This window comes from Hyaena hyaena, unplaced genomic scaffold (genome assembly GCF_003009895.1).
Source record: "Hyaena hyaena isolate Hyena2069 unplaced genomic scaffold, ASM300989v1 scaffold_119, whole genome shotgun sequence".
Classification (NCBI taxonomy): domain Eukaryota; kingdom Metazoa; phylum Chordata; class Mammalia; order Carnivora; family Hyaenidae; genus Hyaena; species Hyaena hyaena.
In genome coordinates this window covers 2421241-2432917 of record NW_024080750.1, presented here as the reverse complement: position 1 = coordinate 2432917, position 11677 = coordinate 2421241, and the positions used below count along the sequence as shown (strand labels likewise).

Sequence of the window (11677 nt, the reverse complement as noted above, 5' to 3'; positions counted from 1 at the left end):
AATAAATAGTCGGGCGAGAGGCAGCGTTCGTATTAAAGTTTCGTTTTCATCCTGCGTCTGCAGAACGGGGGTACGCACTCCTCCGGCGGGATCCCCGTCCCTCTTCTCCCCCCCCCCCCCACCGCGGGGTCGTCTTCGGCCGGCCCCGCACCTCCGTCCCCGGGGAGCTGAGGCTCCTGAGTGCCTGGCTCGTCGGAGGCGGCTGCCGGGCCGGGCCGGGCCGGGCCGGGCGGGGCGGGGCGGGGCGCGGGAGCGCGGTGACCCCCCGGCCGCAGTGGGCGGCGGAGATGCAGCTCCGGGCGACCGCAGCGGACGCCGTGGTCCCCGGACGTCGTGGCTGGGGGAGGCCCGCCCGCCCCGTGGCGCTCGGGGCCCCCTCCCCAGAAGGCCTTCCTCCTCCAGCCCCTCGGAGGAACGGGCCGGCGCTGTGCCCGCGGGGAGGGAAGGGAGGGGAGGCGGCTCCCGGAGGGATTGGGGCTCCGATCGCAGCCCAAACCTGGTCTCCATGAGTGGGGGGAGGGGGACACTTTGGGCGCTCCGGGGGGCCCCCCCGCTGTTGAGATACCTGGAACGCGAGGTCTCTTAACTGCAGGTGACGACGTCTTTTGGAGGATGGGGGAAGGCGCTTACAAGGAGAAATTGAGGGGCTCCTGGGTGTTTGGGTCCCGGGCCCCCACCTCAGGCGTGTGCTTGGTGCGGATGACCGACGGAGGGCGCGGCGGGGGACCCCGGCCCGGCCGGGCGTCGGCTGTCACAGAGCTGCGGCAGGTCGCCCCCCTCCCCGCCCCCCGCGGCGCGGGTCTCGGCGCGGCGCCCCGCCGGGGTGCAGGGCGGAGCTAGGCTGGGACTGGCTGGGGGCCGCCCCGCCCGGCGCCGGGGCCTCCGCGCCGGCCCCCGGGGAGGAGTTATGATAATTTCCTTCTCATTAAGGCGCCCGGGTCCCCCGGCTATTGCCGGGACACACTGTGCGGGCGCGGCTTCCCGGGTCCCCGGCAGCGGCTTCGACTCGCGCGGCGGCCGCATCTACGCTCGCGGAGCCGCCGATGCGCGTCCAGTGACCGCGACAGCGAGGCCCTCGCGTGGCGGGGGCGGCGGCAGACGCCCAGCCACCGTGACCCCCGTTTTGGATTTACCGCTTGGGGGGTGGGGGGAGCCCGGATTTAACTGGCGACTGTTTTGGGGGGCGCCGGACGCCATGTTGTGGAAAATAACCGATAATGTCAAGTATGAAGAAGACTGCGAGGTGAGCCGGGTGCAGGGGCGCAGCCCCGCCCCGCCCCAGCACAGCCCGGGAGGCGGGGGCCCTGGCGCCGAGCGCGCGGCGAGGGCGCGGGAGCGGCGAGCGGGCACCAGCCTCTGCCCCCCGATGGGCCGGGGTGCACTTTCCCCCGGGCCCTCCTCCCGACTCGGGCCTTTTCCTAAACCGCGCTCCCGGGCCGGGCCCGGGAAGGGAAGGGCGGACCCCCCCCCGCAGAGCTTACCGGCCGGGTCCGTGCGAAGCCGACCGGCCCTTCTTCCCCTTTTCTCGGAAGAGCGTCCCGTCTACAGCCTCAGACGTGGCTGGTGCGCGCGGCCTCTGCGTCCGGGGGGTCGGACGAGGCGACCTGCCGGCGACACCTCGGCGGAGTCCCCTCCGCGGCGGGCTTGTCCCCTGCCCCGCTAGCTCCTCGGGGACGCGAGAAGACAACAGAAGTGTGGCTTTCAAGAGAAGTGGGGGCTGGGGAGCGCCGGTGGGGGGGCCCCGAGGCCGGACGGGGCCGTGAGCGCTCGGGAGTGCTCCAGCCAGTCGGACAGGTTGAGCTGGAGTTTCGGGGAGTGGGAGGGAGGCAGGCGGCGAGCGGGAAGAGGAAGACGCGGGCGGCGGGCGGTGTGCGCCGCGGCGCTGGCGGAGGGGAGCCCGCGCTGGGGGCGACGCGGGCGGGGGGCTGCGCGCCCGCGGGACCTCACGGGGCCGGCCCTGCGGCGCGCCCGGGCACTTCCGCTAGGGGGCGACAGTGCCATGTTGTCTCCAAGTTCCCCGCTACCCCTGTGACCCCCGCGAACCCAGGGAAACTTGCCCTTTGAGAATTAAGTCGGACAGCCTTGAGGCGAGGGACGTGCGCAGGCAAGGTCGCCCAAAATTCGGGGTCCCTCAGTCTCCCCCTCTGCCCCGATCTGTGCGGATACCGACTGTGGCCGGGCGAGGCGGCCTCACCGGGTGTCCCCCACTCGGCGGGGACCCAGCTAGCTGGGGCGGGGCGCGGTGGGGCTGGGTGGGGGGCAGCCCCGGCTGCGGCGCGTTCCTCCGCGTGCTCCCCGGGCGGCGCTGGGTGGCCGGCCTGCCGGGGAGCGTCGCTTGCCGGGAGGTCTTTGTCCTGAGGGCGTGGAAGGGAGGGCCCCCGGGGCGGGGAAGATGCGCACTTCCCGCTTCGTGCGCTTTATCCGCGTTTGCAGCTTCCCCACGTTCTTTCGTCTGGCGCCGCCGACATGTGCGGGCTAGTGAGCGAGCGCAGCCCGCGCGGTGCCTACGGCATGCCGACTTCCTCCCCCGGCCCGAGTCCCGGCTACTCCTGGCCCAAGGCCTGGGGTTCGGACCCGGCTCTGCAAGGCGCCTCGGGCGTCGGAGCTCTCAGGCCTTCGGCGCTGGGCTTTGAGGGCGAGTTCCCCCAGGTCTTTCCACGTCTCTCTTTCCTCCGTGGGCTCGCGGTTTGCAACGAATCCTCCGGCGCGCAGTGCCTCCGGGCGCCCCCCCCCCAGCCCCCCAGGAGGAGGGCAGGCCCCGGGGTCGGGGCTGGGCTGGCGCGAAGCGTCCCCGGGGGCGCACGGCCCAGCGCCGCCGCTCCAGCCTGTTCGCAGCAGCGGGGTTTCGCCCTAGCGGGGTCTCTGCTTCTCTCTCCCCCAGGATCGCCACGACGCGAGCAGCAATGGGAACCCGCGCCTCCCCCACCTCTCCTCCGCCGGGCAGCACCTCTACAGCCCCGCGCCGCCCCTCTCGCATGCCGGAGTCGCCGAATACCAGCCCCCACCCTACTTTCCACCGCCCTACCAGCAGCTGGCTTACTCGCAGTCGGCCGACCCCTACTCGCATCTGGGAGAAGCCTACGCCGCGGCCATCAATCCCCTGCACCAGCCGGCGCCCGCCGGCAGCCAGCAGCAGGCCTGGCCGGGGCGCCAGAGCCAGGAGGGGGCCGGCCTGCCCTCGCACCACGGGCGCCCGGCCGGCCTGCTGCCTCATCTCTCCGGGCTGGAGGGCGGCGCCATGAGCGCGCGCAGGGACGCCTACCGCCGCTCCGACCTGCTGCTGCCGCACGCGCACGCCCTGGACGCCGCGGGCCTGGCCGAGAACTTGGGGCTCCACGACATGGCGCACCCGATGGAGGAGGTGCAGGTGAGCGGCGCCTCGGCCCCTGCCCGGACCTGCCCGCCCCCCAGCCTCCCCTGTCTCCCCCCACCCCGGGCTCCCCGTAACTTAAGGGAAACTGTCGTTTCTCCCCCAGAATGTCGACGACCAGCATCTACTCCTGCATGACCAGACTGTTATTCGCAAAGGTAGGTAGTGAGAGCAAGCTTCTTCCCTCCTTGGGCCACATCTAATCTGGCAAGGTGGGGGCATTTTGGTGGCCACCTTGGGGCAGTTGTGGTAGGGATCCGACCCACAGAGGAGGGGGGTGGGCGGCTGGAGGAGCGGAGGCTTTTAGGAGAGAGAAGAGGGCATCTCTTTCTGAACTAAATGAAAAGGGATGGTGGCGAAACTCTTCGGATTTGTGACTCCCTCGTGTTCTCTTGGGGAACATGAACCCTTGAACTTCATGGTGTTTTTACAGTGTTAGTCTTCCGGGGTGAGTTTTAACATTGATTTAGTTTGGAAAAAATCCCACCACACACCTTGGTTTGGGGGCTGATCCCATGCAAGTGGTTGAGCGGATGTGGGTCAGTTTCCCATTTCAAAGACGCATGTGGTAAGGATCCCTAATTCTGACCGGCAACAAGAGGTTTTGAAACGGTTTGGCCTACCAGATAGACGGCCTTCAAAGGACCGGGGTGGGAAGATTTGCCGGGAATCTGGGTTTATGCAAGATGGTGGGGGAGGGGATTTGGAAAATTGGATCACTTGAGCGGTTCAGGAAATTAAGTTACATACTGACATGATTACCAATCTGGCTGTTTTTGGAGATGGAGTAGCTCTCCATGGTCTGTACTTGAAGTTAAACCCCTTGCAAATCAATCGGGAAGTGGTTTTTGAAGAAAAACTCGGAAAATAAACTGAACTTTCCAGTAAACTGGTAACAGAACAGGTTTGTTTGTATTTTTAAATTTACCGTGATCAGTTGCACAGAAAGGTTTCAGCAAAGGATCCCTGTGTGCCGGGTGATTTTGGTTGTTCGGGAGAGGAAGTGAAAAATCCCCATGTATTCCGGATTGAAGCAGTCAGTCGTCTGAAAACCAGTGTTCTGTTCTAATTAAACAGATTTTAACAGTGGCTAGAAAATGAAAACCGTCCATGCTCGGGGTCATGACTAATTAGCTTTGCAAGGTGTTAACTTGTGAATTTCAGATTCGATTATCTTTGAAGAATTGGACTTAAAAAAAAAATCTGCTTGCAGTTTATATAGTCTAACGCGCAGCAACGCTGTTTGCTTAAAGAGCTCTTTCAGCTTTGGTTAGAGGTTTGAAAAGGTCCCTTTTTCATACATGTCAGCTCTCGGGGACTGCCACTTCTGATCTTCATCCACAGGTCCTATTTCAATGACCAAGAATCCGCTGAGTGTCCCTTGTCAGAAGGAGCTGGTAGGGGCTGTGATGAATCCCAGCGAGGTCTTCTGCTCGGTCCCTGGAAGATTGTCCCTCCTCAGTTCCACGTCTAAATACAAAGTGACAGTTGCTGAGGTTCAGAGGCGATTGTCCCCGCCTGAATGCTTAAATGCCTCGTTACTGGGAGGTGTTCTCAGAAGGTAAGTGGGGGCACATTCTGGGCACGGTGGGTTGGGCGGTGAAGGTGAACAACCTCAAAGAACCAAGGGAGGTATTTTTAACATTTATGTAACTTTTATACCTAACGCTGAATTCTAATCGGCTCAGAGTTTTAGTACATTCCTTCTCTTTTAGAAAGTGCCAGATGTAGAAGGAAGTGCTAAAACAGCACCAACAAATTATCATTTGCTTAGAATTTGATTTTGTTATGAAGTGGTGGTGTCCTAGGGGGAGAGGAGCCTCATGAGTTTTGTTACCCCGGGGGATTTGGGGGGGCTGCTACAGTTATCTGCTCCAGTATCTTTTGCAATGTTCTGGGGGGGGGGGTGAGTGTTGGTGATGTTAAGAAAGATGTTCGAATTTTACAGGTATTAACTAAATGAGGACTCCCTGTTTCACTTGACTGTGATCCACATAATGTAGATACTCCTAGACAGATTTCAGTTTGGGTAGCATTTGAAGGATTTAGAATCTTAAAGTATGGTTTCTTGAGAATAGCCTCAGTTAACTTTCTTTTACTCAGAGCCAAGTCTAAAAATGGAGGCCGGTCCTTGCGGGAGAAGCTGGACAAGATTGGGTTGAATCTTCCCGCTGGGAGACGGAAAGCTGCCCACGTTACCCTCCTGACTTCCTTAGTAGAAGGTCAGTGGGGTTTTGCTTTTGTTTGGTGATGTCCTTAGTATGTGCTGGGTTGTTTGTGTCTTTAATACTACTCTGAAGAAAAGCTTGAAAACAGCCTTGTCACGAGTGGAGAGAGACGAAAGTGATTTGTCAGCAGTTCATTGCAATGAATCAACGGTAATTTTATCAAATAATTCAACATTTAAATACCTGCCTGCTGAGCTATCCTGTTCTGGGTTCTCCAGAAAACCATTATTAAATAGAAATTGGCTTTCCTGACCTAAGAACTCCTCGCCGTAGGACCTCAGGACATTTCCTAGACGTGAACCAATTTTTGAAAGATGCAATCGATCAACGGGTCCACCTTTGAAAAGCTGGTTATGTATTGGTGGAAGAAGCCCCTTTTCCAGCTTTGGTGGCTGTGGAATATCAGGATTGTGGTCAGTGGAGAGAAAAGCCTTTGCATACAGGGGGCCAACGCAATTCACAAGTCCTTTGTTCATTTCCCCCATGGAAAAAAAAATTAGTGGGGCCCCTCTCCCCAGTCCTCAAAGAGTAGGATGTAACATTTTGGTTTATTGAATGGGCCAGCCCCCACCCCCACCCCCACCCCCTGATCTGGAAGGGAGCCAAGAATGCAATTACAGCCTTTAAAAATAAGGGGAGGGGGCAAGGGAAAAGTGAAAAAAAAATTTTTTTTTTAAAGAAAAACCAGCTCATTGTTGTGATGCACGGGAAAATCCAGTGGGACATGGGGAGGCTTCTCCCCAAGTCTGGAGCGGCCCCTCACCCTTGCCCAATCAGCAGGGCTGCTGGGCTCCGGCTAAGGGCTGGGGGAGCCAATGAGGGGTGGTCTCCCCGGCAGCCGGGCAATCTTTGGACCGCTTTCTGTCCCCCGTCTAATGGTGCGACGGCGGTGCTGAAAGCGACTTGGCAGAGCCCCGATCTACCTTTTCACGAGTGTCTTTGGGGGTCGGGGCCAGGAGAAAGGAGCTGCCTGTTAGCTGCCTGTCGGGGAACAGCTGTGCTGCATAGACAATGGCGGGTCTGCGTGCACGGCGCATAAATGTGGCTCCGCTAGGTTTTCTGACCAGCCGGGCGGGGGTGCCTGAATAAGAAAGTGGTGCCAAGACAACGGTCCTCAGATTCTGATGTAGGAAGTCTGGGGAGGCAGGTGCCACTATCTGGGTTTCTGAAAAGCTCTTGCCAGCCATGCACAGTGGAGCCAGGACCTGGCCTCTCTGGTCAGAGATGAGCACCCGTGGTGTTCCTCTCCCTCTGTTCGGCCAATGACCTGGACAAAAGGGCGCAAGTGGTCCAAACTCGTAGTTGGGGGCTCTTAACATTTCCGATGGAAACACATGCCTTTCTTTCTTGAACATTCTAGAGAGCTGCCTCCTTCAGTCTTGGGGCTCCCTAGATTAAAAAGAATGTTCTGTGTCAAAGACTTCGTCACAGTTTCCTAAAGAGAAGTGCCCGGTTGGCTTTTGTCAGAGATGCTTGTCTTTTTAACGTCTCCCTTCGTCTCTACAAGCGTAGCTTTTATAATCCAGAGGGAGCATGGGTGTGTCTCAATCCGAGTTGGGTCGAAGACTGGTCAGCATTGTTCGAGGATCGTGAGAAAACTCAGGGTCTTTTTTTCCCCCACAAGTGGTAGGATTTACTCCTCGACTCCTGGGGAAGGGGACCCAGTGAAAACACCCAGGAAGTTCTACTCGCTTGTGGAATTGTTCTCCTTGTGTGTGATTTCATGTAACAAGGCAGAGTGACTGGGGGCCATCTGGGTTAGAAAAAGAGGCACAGGTTTGCCTGGGGGTGACCACAGGCCGCTTCAGTCTTTTGCCATCGCTGACCATTCTAGGTGAGGCTGTTCACTTGGCTCGGGACTTTGCCTATGTCTGTGAAGCCGAATTTCCTAGTAAACCAGTGGCTGAATATCTAACCAGACCTCACCTTGGAGGGCGGAATGAGATGGCTGCTAGGAAGAACATGCTGCTGGCGGCACAGTGAGTATCCAGACTTGGGTTTGATGGCTGGAGGCTCTGATCTTGAAGCTGGGGGGCGGAGGGGTGCGGGGGGGCGTGGGCAGTGTAGTCCCTGGGGCTTAGGAAAGAAACCCTCGCTTAATAAGGAAGGGTGTGGAGCAAGAGGAACTGGCAAGAGAATTTTCTTGGACAAGGCAGAGAGGTTAACTCTTTGGTAGGATTTGGAAGAAGCGAAATGAATGTCCTGCTTAGTAATAAGTGTTTTTGGAGCTCTTCAATTACTCAGCTCAAAGTAGTTAAACTACCCTTTCCTTCTGGTGTCTCCGTATCTTCCAAAAATGTGTTGGAAACAATTTGTTTTGTCCCAGCCAGTAAAGGTTGGGTGCCTTCTGATAAGACTTTTGATGTTAAAAAAAATTTTTTTTAATGTTTACTTATTTTTGAGAGAGAGACAGACAGAGCATGAGCAGGGGAGGGGCAGAGAGAGAGAGGGAGACACAGAATCGGAAGCAGGCTCTAGGCTGAGCTGTCAGCACAGAGCCTGACACGGGGCTCGAACTCACGGAGCGAGATCATGACCTGAGCCCAAGTCGGACACCCTACTGAGGAGCCACCCAGGCGCCCCTTCTGTGTTTTAAATGTCACGATCCTGTTGGATTTGGAGGAGACAATGTGGACAAACTGGGTCCAGTCCTACTACACGCAGCTGCAGGATTTCTGCTAGAAGCCGACCGTGAATGGATTTTAAAATGACAGTAAATGGGGCGCCTGGGTGGCTTAGTCGGTTAAGCGTCCAACTTTCGCTTAGGTCATGATCTCGCGGTTCGTGGGTTCGAGCCCCGTGTCGGGCTCAGTGCTGACTGCCAGCTCAGAGCCTGGAGCCTGTTTCAGAGTCTGTGTCTCCCTCTCTCTCTGACCCTCCCCTGCTCATGCTGTCTCTCTAGAAATTTAAAAAAAAAAAAAAAAACACATTAAAAAAAAATAAAATAAAATGACAGTAAATGAAGGCAGAAGGAGTGCAGTCAGGAAATGGGGCGAAAGAGAGCATAGTGAACCAGTGTATGTAAAGAGTGAGTTTCGGGGAAGTGGGTGATTCTCCCGAGTTCTTGAAGAAATTGGTTTCTTGGTACCCAGCTGCACGAAATAAACGCTATTCCGCTCCCTCTGGGCCGGACATCCGGACTCCACCTCTTTCACTAGTCCTGGTGACCTTGACCGTTTGACAGGGTTAATCCTGTTATCTTTCCTAATTGCAGTGAGGATTAAAGAAGATAGTGCGTGATAGAGTTTAGCTCAGGGCCTATCGAGAAATTGGCGCTAAGTACAATTGGTACTGTTAGTACCAAGTCTGTTTCTTTGTGTTGCGGGTGAAGTTCTGATCACCTCCCTGGGGAGGGGGGGGGTCATCCTCAGGATGATTTGGCGCTGTCCGCTCTCTACCTGTCAGGAGCTAGATTGAGCTCACAGGTGTGTGTTGACTGTCTTCACAGGCAAGTGTGTAAAGAATTCACAGACCTTCTCAATCAAGACCGAACGCCCAACGGGAACAACCGGCCCACCCCGGTCCTGGAGTCGAACATACAGAACTGCTTGTCTCATTTCAGCCTGATCACCCACGGGTTTGGCAGCCAGGCGATCTGTGCTGCCGTGTCTGCTGTGCAGAACTACATAAAAGAAGCCCTGATAGTCATAGACAAATCCTATCTGAACCCTGGAGATCAGAGTCCGGCCGATTCTAGCAAAACCCTGGAGAAAATGGAGAAGCACAGGAAATAAAAACGGGGAGTGAGCCACGGGGCTGAAGAGTCTGGAAGGAAGAAAAGGACTCCAGAGGCGTTCTCGACCCCGGACAGACTGGGAAACCCCTCTTGCCTGGGGACAGACAGTGTGTTACCCACCTTCCCATTAAAAAGGCCTCCACTGATTTCTGGATCTTTACGTTGCCCTCCTGGATTCCTTAGTATTATTTCACTAGTCCCGAAGTGTGTCTCCTTAACTCTGGACAAGTTATTGGAAGGTGACAAGTACTGATTCTTTTATTCGTTGAGCTTATTTTATTCTTTTGAACCCCATTGTTTTCTCTGAAAGTGGTGCTACAAGTTTTAGAAACTTTTCAATCCATTCCCCGGGCTCACAAGAAAACCCACACACGTAGCTGTAGAAATGTCTTGTTGATGCCCTTCAGATCAACGGTAACTTGCAGTGTTGCGCTAACGGTTGGCTTCTGGCGTCCACTAAATATTTATCTAGAAAAAGTATTTATCTAGCTTCTTCAGATGTCAAATCCCGTGTCCAGTAGGGAGCAAAGAGTCTCTCTGTTCAGCAACTAGCTCAATAGGTGGCATTTGACACACATAAACCCCTTGTTGAAAGGGGCTCTTTGGGTTTTACGAAACTTGTAGGAATGAAGCCTGCTGATGATTGTTTTCTTTTTCTGCCTTTTTTCTTTTTTTTAAAGTCTGAGAGTTAACCCTTCAATTGGGAGACTCCGAAATGACATGTTCCTTTAAGGTACTGAAGCTTTATTTGCATATTTATTTCACATCTTGGTGTTTCGAGTAAACTTGAAAAGGGTAGGCATGAAGCGGTTTTTTTTTGTTTTGTTTGTTTTTTTTCTTTTTGTTTTTGTTTTGGCTGCCCGCCACCCCCGTGTCCCATAGGAGGCTCTGTATTTTGAGAAAACCGTGCGTTGACTGTACAGATGTTATTTATGCATAATTTAATGGGGTCTGTAAATACGGGTGCACTTCTTAAGAATTTTACAAAAGGGGTTCGATTTTAATATTAACTCTGAAAGGTGATGGGGTAATCTAAAACACTAATTTAGGGTTTATTCACGCGTACACAGGGTATTAAGAATTTAGAGGATCCTGGGCTCTTGTTCTTGATGCGGGAGATTCTATTTAATTGAAACTCTGTTCACAAAGCAATACCTTTGGGTCTCTGTTCCCGTCGAGCTGAACCGGAAGATGGGTGTGCGGTACCGTGTGTGTGTGGGTGAAATAGGGGTTTGAAATTGAACTCCACGTCTGTAAACGCACCCCAAATAATTATTGTGTATATTATACCTGTATAATAATAAAAAAGTATTCTCGATAGAAGCCATGAAAGTCGGGTTACAACTTGGTTTTGGTTTTTGTTTATGTTTTTAAGTCTCTCGGATGAGTGGAATAGTGGCAGAGCTAATTTATGGTTTGGCCACGGCTCGTGGCTTAGTTCTCGGGACGGAGCAGGGGAGTTGTGTGCCGAGGGAAGGCTGAAGTGTCGTTTTCTGTCCCTTGTGAGACCGCTCAGCTGCAGCACTAGGTCTTCGGCTCCTGAACCGCCCACAGCTTTGGGTAGTACCATCCTGCCGCCAGGGCGGCCGGGGCGAGCGAGAGTCAACAGTTCTGGAACAACAGCCCTTGCACAAGGCTATACCCTGTTGAGAAACACTACGGTCAAGTTGCCACCCCCCAGATTTGGAGATGGGAGCGAAACGATGGCAGGTCATCTTTGCGGGGATCCTCGTCTGGGAGGATCTTTGCATTCCATCAGACTCCAGCAATGGAAATTGTAGGCTTTCTGTGTTTTCGCTTCGTTGGAATTCTCTCCATCTTTGGCAATAGGACCCGCGTGCATCTATCCAAAGCCCCCTAGTCGTTTTGTCGGGTAAGTCAGAGGTTGGGTCTCCGCACCCTACTTGGGGAGCAGAAGGGGCTGGCCACACTCATGTCCTTGCTGGATGTTTGTGAGGATCTTGAGTGTACTCCGCCGGTCCTTGATTTCAAGTTGAAGTGGCCTGGCCTATCCTCCAGGAAGTGATATGTTTATAGTTTGGCACAAGAGGCTTCAAAGGGAAGTTGGGAGTGAAAGGATTTTCCCTGTTGGATTAGGCTGTTTCTTCAACTCCTGCTTCATAATCCTTGATTTATAACTCTCTACCAAATGCTCAGCAATTCCCGACTTAGTGTTGGCATTGGATGTTAAGTCATTTAAGCTCTGCCAACCTAATACTTTGCTCTTGGCAGCTTATCCTTGGCCGCCGAATGTTCCCATTAAGTTGGATTTATCTGGTTGATATGTCAAGTTCACAATCGCTTTGCTTTAGAGGAGTAGAAAGAGGTCTTAGGTTGGCAGTT

The 11677-nt window shown here is 55.0% G+C and overlaps 1 protein-coding gene across 1 annotated transcript; it reads left to right on the top strand.

Annotated features, from left to right (window-relative positions):
- Window positions 1-2392: 2392 nt before the first annotated feature.
- On the top strand, window positions 2393-10654 carry TFAP2C (transcription factor AP-2 gamma). Its single transcript, XM_039236848.1, is given in 8 exon segments — window positions 2393-2447; window positions 2450-2649; window positions 2882-3367; window positions 3477-3528; window positions 4715-4931; window positions 5474-5592; window positions 7433-7577; window positions 9047-10654. Coding segments are annotated over 8 exon segments (1560 nt in total). The 3' UTR covers window positions 9333-10654.
- The last annotated feature ends 1023 nt before the right edge of the window (window positions 10655-11677 follow it).